We start from the raw sequence: 15,886 nt of genomic DNA, 5'->3' as shown, positions 1-15,886 counted from the left end.
TGAGGCTCCTTTTACCCTGTTTTATGGATGATCTGCTGCCAAAGTGCCCACAATCTGGGCAATAAAAAATGGACTTAGAATAACTTGAGATGCTGATCAGCAGTCTTTTTCATCTGAAAACATAATTTTATTTTATATTTCTTTAAAGTCTTACGGGTAGATAATCGTGATGTAATATTTTTAGAAAATGGAAGAAGCACACAGTTTCAGTGTGCTTATTACATACAGATGACTTCAAATGATAGTAGCACTTCCTCTTTTTACCATAAAAGCTGCTACAATATCATATAAGATATGTTCTATACAGATGTTCAGACAGCATTTATTTTAATGCTCAATGGTTGGAATAAAAGTCTGTTATTTGCCTGTTGCAGTTTTATTTGTTAGTAAATTTATTTTTTCACTTGTATCTGTTCATATTTTGTTTCTGCTTATTGGTGGAAAGGGATTGATTAAAACAAAGCGGGAGAACTCATTTTAGAGTGTTTCCCTTCACATTTTCTCAAACCAAGACAAGAGGGTATCTAATAAATAACACTGGGGATATACTTGAGTTGACTTAGAAATTTTGCTAAATTTTAAATCTGGAACCTAGAATTTCTGGTAAGTGATCACGTTAAAAATCTAATATTTCTGTTTCTAAAAAGGGGGAGGCAGGAGATGTTTGAAATACACAGCGAAACTGTGGCAGTTTAGCAAGTTAATTATGCTGTAAATGTCATTTACCCAGTTACACTTGTAAACTGAAGCACCTTTGACTGAAGCACGCTGAAAGGCCATTAAAGTGATTCATTTTGCTTCTCACTTGGAGTAGGCAAACAAGGTGTTTATGGCCAGCTTTGATGTCTTAATTGCTACTGATGACTTGTTAAGCAGCCAGAAATACATCCTGTTTCTGAACCTGTAAGCAAGTCTTCCACTCCTGATTCTCACACATGTACTGTATTTCCTCACTGTGGCCATTACAATGGCCATTTAACTCTGGTAATTCTGCTTTAAGCAGCGGTTATACTGAAACAGGCCCTTCTGTTGGTACTGGGGAGTTCAGCTCCAACACCATAAATTCCCTGCTTTGTCTCCTGTTCAGCAGAAACGAGTGCTGTTTGTGGTGGTGTAATACCAAAAGCATCGTGGCTTCTTTGTGTTTACTTTGGTCTGTGCATATCAGCATTATTGTTGGCAAGAATAAGTTTAGCTGAGGGAATTTTTGTCACTGTTGCAGCAGTTGGTCCTTATACAATGTTTGAGAATCACACCATCAAAATGACTGTTTTGACATGAGAGTAGTGTATCTGGGGAAAACTAATTCAAACAGAAGATTTCTTGTATGTAATTTATCAAAAATGTTGTGGTTGAATTTACTTTTTTCTACAGAATATAATAACTTGTACCTCATGATACACGTATTTCTACATACATACATAGAATGTGTAATATTGCAAATATTTTTTTAGGTAGAAAAAGTTGAGCTATTTGAAAAAAGCAAATGGAATGGTAATGTAAAGAGAGAGCAAGCAATTTAAATCATAATGAATTTAGAGGGAAATGCCTCTGGTATTTCTGAAATCCAGTGAAATGAGAAAAATTTTGCAGTTTTAACAAGGATAAGCAGTTTCCATTTTGAAGAATAATATTTTACTGCCTCTATAAAGAAAATTCTTAGGAATGCCACTGTGTTTGTGTGTAACCTCAAAACATACCAGTTTATTTCTCTGGCTGTACTTGTCATTGTGTTTTTTTCATTGTATGTTGCCAAAACATGGAGTTGTGCATTGATGTAAAATTGAGTGGATTGTCTTGTAACATAGAAAGGGTCTCTTGGTTGTGTTTTCAGAACAAAGTCATAGTTCTTTAGGCTGGGAGTATGAAAAAAGCACAATTTTTTTTTGCTTCAGAAAACAAAAAAAGAAAAGGAAAACAGTTACCTAGATAATAATCTCCAGTGTATAACCTCAGATTTTTTTAAAAAAACCTTTTTTAGTTTAAATAGGATTTATTATTATTTTGAAACTCCAGTTTCTCTGCATTGAAACAAAAGATTATGATTAAATTTTGAAATATTGTTTTGAAACATTGTTTTATGTGCCTGGTAACTTCAGTCTCAAAAACCAGATATTTCACATTGAGTTGTCATTTAAGCATTGCATCTTAAGCAGAGCTAAGATATATTTCTTTTGTCTTCTTTTGGGCAGACATCTGGGGAGAGATCATAGAATCATGGAATAATATAATGTAGGGCACTCCAAAGAACATCTAGTCCAAACAGCTGCTCCAGGTCTAATTAAATTATCTTACTCAGGAAGTGTGAGGAAAAAGTTACCAGTAGTGGCTGCAAGATACATTCACTTCTCTCTCATTTCCTAGTGGATACTGCATTGTTCACAGCAAGAAAAAGGCAAATGAGCTTACTTGCTTGGTGGTAAAAACATTTCAGAATATAGTAATAAATATTTTCATAGATGAAAAAATATATATCCTATTTGATACTAGTCTGAGAAGTGATCCAGTCTGCCCTCAAAATTTCGTTATACATTCATTGTGTTTTACAGTTTTGTATTTTACAGTTATGTGTCTTACAGCATAGTGAATTCTCGTGGGTTTGTGTTTGCAGTTTCCCGAATGTGGTTTTTATGGAATGTACGACAAAATCTTGCTCTTCCGCCATGACCCTACCTCTGAAAACATTCTCCAGTTGGTGAAATCAGCTGCAGATATCCAAGAAGGAGACCTAGTTGAAGTTGTCTTATCAGGTAACTAAAAAACAATGAAAATTACTGTCATTCTTTTGCAAATGAAAATATCCAGAGTAGTTTTCTCCCAATTGGATTTTAACCCAGCATGGGTGAGAGTCCTACAACCAAACTTTCCTTTTTCTTGATTCCTTTCTCAGATGTATATTAGGCATATTATGCCTTTAGTTTTTTTTTTCTGTTGCCTTGTGTATTTTGTAACAACTCCTTTCATCCTTATTACTAGTTAAGCAACAGGTTAACTAGTTAATAGTGTTAATAAGCTAGTAAACTAGTTAACATTAACATTAATAAGCTTTTTGCTAGAGTGCTATGAAAGTGTCCGCTGGAAATAGAGTAATTGCTTTTTCAAAGCCCTGCGTAGTTTTGCTTGCCAAGACTGCTCCGACTCTTTACATGATCTATTTTTTGGAATTATGAGAGGAAGGGGAGAGCACAATAATGTGACTCAAATACAGAAGAAGTCAGAGGATGTCATTAGGTGTCAATAGGACTTGTCAAAAGCTTAGATGTAAGATATGAGCTTTGTGACTTGGAATGGTGCAGAGTTTGCATGGGTGTGCAGTAGAGTGAATGCTGGAACCTTAAAGATGTAAAGCTGCTATTTGGCAAGTAAAACTTGGAAGAGGATTTAAGGGCTGAATTTCTGCAGTTGGAACATGCAGTTAGAGCATCTGGAGAGATGCTTAAGTACAGAGACATGTATGCCATATGAAAGTAAAAATTGCAGCTGTAGAAGGGTGTAGGATAGTGAAGAAAGGTGAAGTCCTAATGGATGCTGAAAAGAGTGGAAGTTAGGTCATATAATCTAAGCCAACTGAGCTTTTAAACATAGATTTCTTTTGTAGGACACTATTCCATATTCTTTGTTTAGAATAGGAAAGAATGAAATAAGGAATAATGCCTGTCATTCCTATAATTCATCATTCACCTTTTCCATATCAGGAAATAAGCTTTTCACTTTCAAAAAGATACCAGTAATTTGAATTTAATATTTTCCACAGAACATAATCACGTCAGTAATTGTGATGCAGTGAAAAAAGTTAACAAGGGCTTTAGTGCTTTATTTGATATATTGTTTATATGAAGTGTAGATCACACACCTTCTAGTTTGCCAAAATCAGGCAAGTAACTGTTTAAATCTTTAGGAGCAAAGGACAGCAAATGAAACTTCTAATATGTCATGGCCTGACTAATGGCTCTATTACAAATTAAAACCTTCAGTTAGATGTCTCAAATTAAACACATTTCCTCAATAAACACTTGAAAGCATTAGTGTCTTCCCTCAAATGAAGACACTTCGCTCAAATTAAACTAAATGCAGCGATTCATTTTTGCAGACAACTCCTGTGTCATGTAAAGCAGGGGAAGTATTCCCAGTTCTGCAACACTGAAAATGGGAAAGAAATATACAAACAATCTGTAATGTTTAAGGAATTATTCAAACTAATGCAGGCAGTTTTTTATTGAAAAATATTCAGTTAAAATAGTTTAAAATTATTATGGATTTTGACAATAGTGCATATCAAAGTAGCTGTAGATGGTTTATCTCCTTTTAAATTAAAGGACAAAGTCTATCTAAATACACGGCCATAAGAAGTCTTTTTCAGGATGTTTAATAATATGTACTGAAAATTTATTTTGAAGGGATTAAAAAAACCTTCTGGAAACAGAAGAGATTGGCCTTCAGCACTGCAGTGTTTGATATTGAGTGCTTGAGTGGTGGAAGGACAAATGAAATACAATATGTGCTCAGATGCATATGCTGAACTGATCGAAGTGTTTTATTTCTAGCCTTCATTATAGAGAACTAAACAGAATATATACTCTAAAGTTCTGTCAATTCAAGGTATATTATGGTAATTGTTTTTGAGTGTCATGTCCAAAAGAGGCAGTAGAACCCATTGTAGCTGCTGTGGCTTTGCTGCTTAAAACTCCTTGTTCTTTGGGTCAGCATCCCCTGAGGCACTGGTATCTGATGTCAAAAGCTGTACTGATCCACTGCATTCATTTTTTATTGCTCGGGTCAATACTGTTCAGAGTACAGAAAGCTGAACTGTCAGTCCTTGTATTCAGGATTATACATTCATTAGTATGCATTTTCTTTTTTTCATTGTAGTTTACTTAAAACTGTATTAATAAAGCTGGACCACCCATGATTTTTTTACTACTGCATATGTTCTTGGCAGTTTAAGAATCAGTAAACATGATTGTTTGCTGGTTTAGAGCTTCTATTACAAGTTCTTGAAAGAGCTGAAATTTATCTGCAGAAACTTAGAGGTGTTGCTCACTGTAGCTGAAGCACCTTAGTCTGTTTTAGTGAAGAAAATTGTACCTGTAGATGTCATGCAATGTAACTGAAACAGTTTGTGTTAGAGCAAAAAATTTCTGGTGAAACACGAGAAATTTACTCAGCTCATATTGCAGCACCTGCTGTGCATTTTTATTCTTAATGAAAATTATTATTTGCATTTTGCATTGGTGCAATACAATGTAGTATTTTAATGGACTGCAAGAATCATGTAATGTGCTGAACAAATGTTGTGTGTCTGTCTGCTGACTCCTCCAGAGGAGATGAGCACACGCTGTTGCAGTCAGCCAGATGAATTGTGGTTCAGTGCCAATATAGATTCTGGCATTTTGGAACTGAAAGGTCAAACATTGTTTTAAGGGTGGAAGCAAAAGTGTATGTTGAGTGTATGAGATTTGGTTAGCTGCACGCTAAAAGAGGAAAATGGAAATTTTATTATGAATGTAGTAACCTTAATAAATAAATAGTTTTACTTCTATTATTTTTTCCTTTTATTTTATGTATTTTTAAAAATATCTGTTTGAACACTTTATTATGGGATTCTGATAGTTTGTATAGGAATATGGGAACACTTCAGAATGTATTAGAACCAGAAATGTTGAATATATTTGGTTTATTAGGCTGGACTCCTGGGCATTCATTAAACAGTATCACTAATACCCTTGTGGCTGTAACATATAACTCACCATGTTTCTGTGTTCTTAGCTGTGTATTTTCTATATTATTTTTTCTTCAAAATATTGGAAAATTCATCTTGTCTTCAGAATGCCCAAAGGCAGAAAATTCTTTACTACTTCTGTGGCAATCAGCGCTAATGTGTTAATTGAATCCAATAGATACTTAGTTCTCTGCATTTCAGACTGAAAAGGTCTGAATCTATAGAGAAAGGATTTTATCCAAGTGTATTTGTAGGAAGGGTTCCTTTTATTCGAATACTATCAAAAATTAGTAGGAAGCAAGGTACAGAAGTGGCAGTTTAAGTTACAGTCAAAAGATGGCTAGAAATGAGTTGTCAGTCATTAAAAAACACTTAAAGGAATAGAAACCAGAAGTTACATCTTTTTAGATCTCTCTCTCTCTCAAATGTAGTTTTCCTGTTTGCTCAAGAGAAGGAAACATATTTATGTAAAGTGAATTTAAGCTGAAAAATGTCCTTCAGTCTTGATGTGATCAAGTAGTATTTGCTGAAATCTTCAGCTGGACCTCTGAGAGGTTCACTTTCATGTTCCACTCATGAAATAAAGGATGCAAACATTAATTACCAAAATAGCATAATGTAAAATTCACCATAAATTTGAACAGAACAGATTATTTTTGCTGTGATAAACTCACTTCAAGTTAACTCCTAGGTTTTTGGAGATCTTCAGTGTTGTTTTGACTAGCTTATAAAAATAACTTATTTCAACTGCAATTTGTTGATGCCAATGAATTGATATTAATGATAGGTGCTGCCCTATGTACCCTTTCTTTGCAGAGAAGGTAAATAGTTAACAAGTTTTTAATTTAAGTTGTTACATGAGATCTGGAAAGTAGATCAGTTAGCCCCTTTCTTAAATGAATGATATGTTGAAGATATTATTTAAAGCTGTTTGTAGATGCAATTGCCAGCCTCCATCTGTGTATCTGTGACATTTTTCAGAATAACTGTATTTGTTGTTTTTTAAAATAGAGGCACAGACTCTGTAGAAGAAGCTGACAGATGAGGATTGCTGTGCTTCTGTACATCTGTATTCTCTTTTTGAGTTCTGATTTTGAGGGCTTCAAGGAAACAATTGCTTTAGATGTCTTTAGACTTGTTTTTGTCAGCATAGTTTGTTCTCTTCTGTACCTTGTTCATGAAGTTTATTAAAAACTGCTGTGTAAATTTGCCAAGTCTATTCATGATATACAGGGAAAAATTGTGTATTTACAGTTTTAATATGGGCTTGTTTATAAAAATTCTATCTTGTTTTTACTGGGCAAAGTTCCATTGAGATGTAAGAGGTTTTTGTCTGCTGCTGGGAAGCAGACAGGGAAACGTTAGCATCTTGTGTGAATTAGTGGAACGTACTTCATCTGCTTGCTGTGACCAGTTGTGCTCAACTTGGCAGGATTCCTGAAGCAAGAAAGTCAAATAGGAGCTATTTTACGTTCCCTTGCTGAGCTGATGAGGGCAGGAATTGATCCAGTGCTTTTGTTAAGAAGCTGTTTCTGTTTTAATACCACATAGATGGTAGATCACCTGGTTGTTAGATGTGGACCTTTTATTTTGATTCAGTACAGTATATACTGTCTATGATAAAATATACTGGGCTGAATAAAAGCTGTGGATAGCTGTACAATTACAGTAAATGCCTTTTATCAACACAGAGTGTTGCTAGTAGTGTTAGTTCAACTTGAGATGAAACACTGTGATATTGTATCTCTATAACATAATGTTACAGTACTTATATAGTTGGTCACAGTTTGTGATTTTGCTTTGTTGTGATTGAAGAGCATCCTTCTCTTGGTGCCTTCATGGCTGTCTTAGCATGCAGTTTTTTGGTGTCTTGAGAAATACAAATATCTTTATTCTGTCTGAGATTAAATCTTTAGCAATTATTCTTCCTTTGTGTCCTTTCAATTTTCTCTATATGTCATTTTTCTTATTTCTGTAGAGGTAAGGCTCATTCGTGATTAGGTTAAAGTTGATTGATTTTGTATCCCTCACTGTTCATTAGTCTAATACTGTTCTTGGGTCATGAATTTCTGATAGATGACTGTTTAAAGTTGTCAGAACTGAAAGATTCTTTCCTTTTTTTGTTTATGTTGGCGTCATTGTCTTTTTTCCATATATAACTGTGTTAATTGTTAGTTTCTGTTAGTGCCTGTATATGAGAGGTCACTGTTCCACTGCTACCGAATAGATCAAACATCCAACCTCATACATCTCTAATTGTCTGATCTTTTCAGAGAATACATTTTTGGTTTGTGTGGTCTTTAATGAAATTGTTGGTTCATTTGAGATATTTCACTTGGTTTTCCAGATTTAATGCAAACACTTTCAGTCCAAATGCTCATAAAGAAATTATGTTTTCATGAGAGAACAGGGTGAATGCTCACATGGATAAATAACTGTTTATGACTTAGGAAGCAAAGGGTAGATGTGCATGCTATTTTCACAGTGGAAGTAGGTTACCAGCAAGGCACTTAAGTCTGTGCTGTTAAATACATTAATGAATGATCTGGAAAGCATTACTAATAAAGTGTCAGGTGTAGCAATGGAACAGAAAATGGCTTGTAATGTCACTGCCCTTGTGTCATCTACCTTTGTCACCTTCTCTGCTTCAGAGAATGCTGATGTTGCTTTGAGAACTCCCCTTTCAAAACAGGATTCCAGGCTTACTGCATTTTTGTCTGATCCAGTAATTCTTACGCTTTTGTATTCCTATCACGTGATTTCACTGAAAAGAGACATAATTCATGTCACCCCACTTTAACAGGCCTCACCTCAATAAGTTGTACAGCTGGCTTTTCAAGAAAGGTGGAATTGAAGCTGATTAGCTACATCAATTGCACTTAATGTCTTAAAAAAATGCTGGTCAACTTCCAAAGTGGACCAAATTAAATCTTGATTTTACTTGTATATTATCTTTATTTCAAAGCCTCTGGAGTTTAAAAAACCCCTTTATTCTCCTTAAAGTATTCTTAGTTCAGTGAGGCAATTTTTTAACCTTTCTTATTAATTTTTTCTCAGTTTTCTTAATATATCACATTTACCCTTTTAAAAAAGATTTTAGATACTATAATTTTGACTGAGTTTAGCACAATCCACTTCGTAACAGTAGCTCAATATGTTATTCATGATTAATACTTCAGCAGCCCCCATGTCAGCTGATCCTTTCTGAAAAGACTTGAGGTGATGAATGAAACCTGGACTCTGCAAAAGTTGTCCAATGTTTTAGTGGATATTTGTGTGCTCATTTAGATTTACAATTATGCAATTCCGAATGCTAATGAGATTATGCAATCCCATAATCTCATTAGCATTCGGAATGAAACGGAAGGCTTATAATTAAAAAGGCATTGGTGGAAAAAAGTGCATGATAATAAAAACCATGTTTTCATAGAAGGACTCTGTTTATTGTTTTATAAATTTATTTACTATTTAGTCTTTCGTCACATCTGTGGTATGTGAAATTTGCATATAGCTATAAATTATTTCGCTGGATATGTCTTTAATAGCATTTGACCTTTTCTTAAAGATACAGTGGCAAAGTCCAAATTTCTTTTTGTGCACCTCATCACTAAAAATCTTCAAGCATATACCTTCAATATGTGTGTGTTTATTTATTTAAAGTTTATATGTGTAGCTGAAGTTATAAGATTTTCTTTCTGTACCCTAATGGGCTGTCTTTTGCACACCCAGAGATGTGTGCACCTTGCTTTGGAGACCACTGCTATATGTTCAGTTGAAGTTTTATATAAGGAAAAAAAATTCATCTCTTTTTGAAATATTTTAAACTATTTGGGTAAGAAACCTTCAATTAGTTTTTTTTCTCCTTTTCACAGTTCTTCATAGTCTGCCAGTTGTTTTTGCTACTAATGTAGATTTTAATTATAAAACTGCCACTATTCAAAGAATTCTCTTTTCCTCACCAGTCGCCATCCCCTTTCATCAAATAATTACCTCCCCAGTAGGTAATTCTTGCTAGCTACTTATTTAATGGGGAGCAAGCTTTGCCTCAGCTAAGCAGAAAACTCTTTGATTTATCATAAAGGGCTTTGTTAGATTGATTTGTTCAATAGTTTGTTTGACCAGTATGTGCTTGATGAATCAGTGTGTTTGTTAAATGACAGTAGTGGTCCTGAAGAGAAAGTACCTATAAATGATTCAGCATATTGAAGAATAATGGGTAACCCACTTGGAATAACTTGCCTCCTTGGAATAGCATCAGACAACTCATATACATGGTCAGCAGTGTATTCTACACTGCTCAGATGTACGTCAGGAAAAAAAATCTAGTGTTTGGAGGATCTCTCTGCTTTTTTTAGTTTTTATGAAGTTGTTGTCTCAATAACTCAGTACTTCACTAGGCTTCAAATCAAATATGGCTTATGTAAAAAATATATCTTTCAATATCACTATTAAACTCATTGAATTTATTTCCTTTGGCTGACTGCTGGCTTTGGTTTTGAAAGAGCAAATAGAAATATACAGTCTCATAATACTTTCCAAAAAATTGTGTTTGCAGCATTTTGTGCTAAGATACACATCTTCTAGGAAGTGCTTGAGGTTTGTAGCTAAAAGTGGCCTGAGTACAAACAACCAATCCTCCTTCCCTTGGGGAATATAACAATTTGAAATGGCAACCAAGGAGTAGGAACTCCAGAACTGCCACAGATTGCAGTCTGCTGGTTTTTGTATCTCGATGGTAGTTGTGACTCAAGCCTGGAGATATTGTCATTCCGGCTGAAATCTGGCTCGCTCTGACTTTTAAAGAGGCCCCAAGAATGTTTCTGTTAACATAGCTAAGATGTGACTTGTTGCCAAAAAGAAGGTTGGAAGTCTTTCCTGCTTCTTAGGACATGAAGACTCCTCTCACTGTAGTTGGTAGTGCAGAAGGTTATTCTGCAGCAGTTATGTTTGTTTCCTGGTTTGTTGTTTTTTGTTTTGTTTTGGGGTTTTTTGTTTGGTGGTTTTTTTGGGTTTTTTTTTTTTTTTTTTTGCTTCCTCTGCTTCTTGAGTCCAGTAAACTCTTACTCATTTCCTTTCCAAACAAAACAATTCCAGTCTTCCAGTCTTTTAATCTCCCTTTAAATGTAAGTCTCTTCCATGCCTCTAAAGGTTTTCCTCATCTGTCACAGCTGTTTAAAGCAACTGAACACAGAATGTCATATGGGGAATATTAGTATCACCATTTCCTTGTGTTAATTTCTAGTTATTTATGTGCATGGGTGAAATATTGGGTAAACATGTTGTGAGTAGAACACTTCTGTTGTCTTTAGTGAGGAACTAAACATTTTACTTCTGTAATTTTGACCTTCTGATTCACCTGGCTAATAATAAATTCATTATTGAAGTTTTGTAAACAATTTTTAAAAATCACCCACAATTCAGAGCAATAATGAATTTATTTCTTCCAGGTTATGTCATCTTGCGCATTTCTTTATAATTTTTAATTTCCCTTTTTCCTTTTCTAGTGTTATCCTAGAAAAATTCAAGTGGGGCTGAGAAAACTGGATGGTTATATACCGTCATGCTTCTGTTCCATATCTCTGATGGTCTCATCAAAGATCTGAGACCTTGAGAAAGCCTTATTAATCAGACAGACACTAAAGCATATTCCAGAAGTGGTCATACTAGGATGTGTTGTTTCATCACCTTTCAGAGCCTTCAGGTGAGGCTGTCTGGCATTTAGTTCCCTTGGGTCTTCTTTCTCACCCTTCTTGAAGGTGGAAATGACATTTGTTTTCCTCCAGGATTCGGGCATTTCTCCCAATCTCCATGATCATTCAAAGATTGTTGAGATTGGCCTCACAAGGACATCAGCCACTTCCCTCAGTACTGCTGGGTGCATCCCATCAGGGCATCCAATAGAACTATGCAAAAAAAAAAAACCCAAACAACCCACTTGTATTTGTTCTGTAATGGTATATGTTTATAAAATGTTGGGGTAATTCTAAAAGATATCTAAACATTTGCAGATAGGTAACAGTATAGTTAAAAATAATTTAATGTATGCAGAGGTGGTTCTTTCATTCCTTACTGAGTTCAACATAAGATTGTACTGATTGTACTTTAAATTCCATTATACTTTTAGCCAGTAGCATTTATTCACCATATAACAAAAAAAAAATCTTAACCATGAAAGAAACTTGTGGGAATTAAATATGTTTTACAAGTGCTATTAATTCTTTTTGAGCACCTCTTCTTTTTGAGCTTTTTTTCAGAATCCTTGGAAAATAACTGTGAAGATCATTAAAAAAAAGTCAGAGGAAATAAAAATGTAAGAGACTCACAGCATTTACTTTAAGATAATAGATTAGTCAGAGCATGGAAAAGGAGCAAGAGTCTTTTTTTTTTTTTTTTTTTTTTCATTTGGGGTTGCTGCTTAATGCCAGTAGTCAGATTCAATTTTTAACACAGCATCAATAACTCCAGTAAACCTGCAGAGTATTTAATTTTGTTTCCTGTGCTAAATTGATACCTTTGCAGTGTTTTGTGATTAACAGGGCCTGAAGCTGTGAAGTAAGGTATTGCTGTTTTTTCCACTTGGGTGAGAAATGGGTAAATCCATAATGAAAGAATTGTGTGATGAGATTTCAAATGAACTTAAACCTAGTGAGCTATATAGTTTGTAGATTTGAAACTGTGAAATCATTCACAAACAAATAGAAGTACATAAAAATCGAACTTTAAAAATTCAGAGTGTACAGATGAATCACATTGACTCATAAATGTTAATCTTTTATTATAATTCCTTTAAATTCTGAGCTAGCACTGGACAAATGCTTGCAAATTGTTTATTGTTCCCTTCAGTTTATTAGTTAAATCTCACGTCACTGATGAGACAGTGTAAACAACAGCCCATAGGGAATCTGGATACTGGGACTTCAGAAGGAAGGAGATGAGAGCCTTACTTGGATGCCTCCCATGCTGGCTCATTTGCTCCCTTCTCAGCCTTACATTTGCCAGCTTCCCACTGCCCCTCAGTAAGGAGGTAGCTGCTGGCCAGGGAAGGCTGGGCACAAAGTCTTGTTTGTTCGTGCTGAGCCACTACTTGCAGCTACCAACCTTGGGCATCACTGATCAAAACTATTGTGGAGGTTCTCTGGCTTCCATCTCTCTCTGATCTCTGGGATCTTCCCCTATTTCCAGCATTTTCCCCTTCTTTCTGTCATTACTGTTTCTTTTTGGGACCTTTCTTTTCCTTTTCCATGGCTTTCTGGACACCCAAACTCATGTTTCCAAATTAAATGGTCCAGGTGCAGCAGCACAGCATGTTACCAGCCTTGTAGCAGGTGATTCTGTTTCTTCTATCTCTGTCAGTAGAGGATTGAGGACATGCTGCTTTTTGTTAGTCTGGGTATTATGAAAAAAATTGCAGGCAGCCTGTACTAGTTGCATGTAGAAAGTAGCAGGCTTCTACTCAAGAGCTCTAAATTCAGTTCTGAAAATGTACCTCTCTCCCTTTGTCCCCACTTCCTATCTGAATGTCAATTTAACATTCCTAATTAGAACTGTTTTTACCTAAAGCATTGGGATAAAGCAATAATAGGTAAAGAAAACAAAATGAAATTTATTGTATTAGAAGGATTTTCCCTGTATGTAAAATCTAGAGTGGTAAAAAACTCACATTTGTATCCAGAAAGGATTCAAATTTTCCATATTAAAGTTACCCTACTTCAAAGCAGAACAAATAAAGAAACAGAATGATTGTAAATGTACACATTTTGTACACATACATAAATGTACACATATAATTTAGGAAGTAGTTAGTTTAGTTTTTAATTCACATTTTAGGATGGAGATCAGATATGGAGTCTTTGGTCTGTATGAACTGCCAGAACTCTGCTAACTTAAATGAGACTCTGGAAACTCAGACTGTATTTGATTGCCAGGATTGGAACATTGTAAAAAATAAAATGGTTTCCTTTCTCTTAGTCCACCTGAGCTGTATACTCAGTCATTACTTGTTATTGTTTAACCAGTGCCTGAAGTTTAGTAGTGTATAGTTTTGAGTTATATTAATTTTTTAAGTGATAGATGCCAGCACTTCTTGTAAGTAAGGACTCAAGTTACAAATGCCTGCAGGAACTCAACAGAATACATTACTCTTAAATGCATTCCAAATGGGAGAAGGTAGCAGGAGAATGCCTGCTTTTTGTAGCTGCAAGATATTGCTAGTCTTGTTATTGATGGTTTCTTCTGCCATGAGAGGCAGGGATGCAAGATGACAGTGGCCATTATGTGACGCTCTGTTACTGATAATAGCAGGATCTCACCTCTGCTTATAGTTCAGAGTGCTTTTGGACTTGGAGCACAGAATGGTGAAGTAAATCATTTGCCTCTTTCTGAATGCAAGGCCTTGCCTCTCTGACTTGCAATGTTTTACTTTCCAGCTGTGCTGAATGATGGGTCTGCTACCGAGCCCAGAACAAGGAGTAAAACCCATTAACAGCCAGGTCATTAATAGACCTGATGAAATAGTCTTGTCACAACTGCTGCAGTTTCAATGCCTGTGTTTTGGTGATACTAGGAAAGCTTAAATCAATGATGATAAGGTAATCTGAGAGTTAACAATGCAACAGTGTCATATTAAGGACATAAAATTGAAAACTTTTCTGCAGTGTAATTAAGTTTTTTAGGATGTGCTTATAGCCATATTTGGAGGCCTCCCTTTTTTTACAGCACAATTTTACATACAGCCACAATATTGTCTTCATCCCATCAATACACTGTCAAAGCAAAAGGGTAGCCTGATTACAGAAGGTTTTTACCAGTAAAAGCCTCAATTTAATTTGCAAAAAAAACCCCTATCTTTCTCTTCATCAGCAGGGCTTTTGTTTTAGGGTTTTTTTCAGTGAATAACGGGAATATTCTGAAGTTTAAAGCTTTGAACATTAATGACTATATGAAAGGTTTCCTAGATATGTAATTTTAAAAAAGTTGACTGACTAGATGATAGGAAGAAGTTTGAAAGGAGGACCTAATTTATAAATCACTTCCTAGGGCAAAACTACTCATGGGAGATTTTGATTTCAGGTTTGCTTCTACAGGGGAAAGAATATATACTCCTCACAATCCCCAGTTTTTTAAAGCTGTTTCAAGATAATATATTTTTAATCCATTATCTAAATTATTAAACTAATTGAAGTTAACTTGAGTTACTGATTTTTATCAGGCTTTTTGTGGTTTTGGTGCACTGTTCATACTATTTGTAAAACTACCCAGTAAATCAATGTACAACTCCTCTCCAGTCTTCCAATTTAGTAAGCACTGTTGATTCAAAATAGAACTTGAATACAGGCATAATGTTAGGTTATTCAATGCAATTGTCATGAACTTAGATATGTAACTCCTTTGCTAGATTGAAACGTGGACTATTTTCATTGTACATATCTCTTGTTTTAATAGTGGTTTGGTTGTTACTTGTATGTTTCTAGAAACAACCTCAGGAAAATCTGTTTTTATAAGCAAAAAGTTTACATCTCTAAAATGCACATAAATGTTATCAAAATTCATGGCTATCATGTCTTGAGGGTGTTAATAGTAGAGTCTTCCTTGTCTTCTCCTAGGAGAGCAGTGCATATTCACTGAGTATCTTGTTTCCATCAGCTTCTTGATTTTATATTTCCACATGTAAATTTAAGATAGAGACACAGCAGCAAAGAAGGGTACATTGCAGTTGTATTGGAAGGTGGTAGTGCATTGTGTTCCAGTTTTGGTCTGTATCCTTGAAAAGGCTCCTACGTACATGTATACATATCTTTTCCATGATCGTTTCATTTGCAAAGAATCAGAGATGTAAATCACAACATTCTTCATAAAGCTGTAGGTAAATATGCTATGCAAAATCCATGAACAAAAGCCTGGAACAGAAGAGATGAGGCTCGAAACTCCAGATGGGAAGTCTGAAGGAGACAAGTGGAGAGATGGGAAGGCTTAGTGATATGTTTATAGTTGAGTTCCTGAGCAGATGTCGTAGCATGTTGTAGTGTGTTGTGCGACAGGAGTTTCCAAAATGTTGAAGACCATGTCTTCATCTCATATATATCATGATTTCATAGACCAGACTAGAGAAGAGGAAGTGAATTATCAAGGGGCAGTATGATTTGCATCTACAGTTTGATCTTATCCAGC

General features: G+C 35.1%; 1 protein-coding gene across 2 annotated transcripts in view; it reads left to right on the top strand.

Annotated features, from left to right (window-relative positions):
* Nucleotides 1-15,886, top strand: part of PRKD1 (protein kinase D1) — a 114,176-nt gene that overhangs the window by 53,051 nt on the left and 45,239 nt on the right. For both annotated transcript variants that reach the window (XM_059474639.1, XM_059474638.1), the window contains exon 2: nt 2,612-2,750. In XM_059474639.1, the coding sequence (XP_059330622.1) occupies nt 2,612-2,750 (139 nt within the window). The remainder of the gene's footprint in view (nt 1-2,611; nt 2,751-15,886) is intronic.

The sequence above is a fragment of the Ammospiza nelsoni genome, chromosome 6 (genome assembly GCF_027579445.1).
Source record: "Ammospiza nelsoni isolate bAmmNel1 chromosome 6, bAmmNel1.pri, whole genome shotgun sequence".
Classification (NCBI taxonomy): Eukaryota; Metazoa; Chordata; class Aves; order Passeriformes; family Passerellidae; genus Ammospiza; species Ammospiza nelsoni.
The sequence above is the reverse complement of the archived record's forward strand: the minus strand, read 5'-3'. Positions and strand labels throughout refer to the sequence as shown.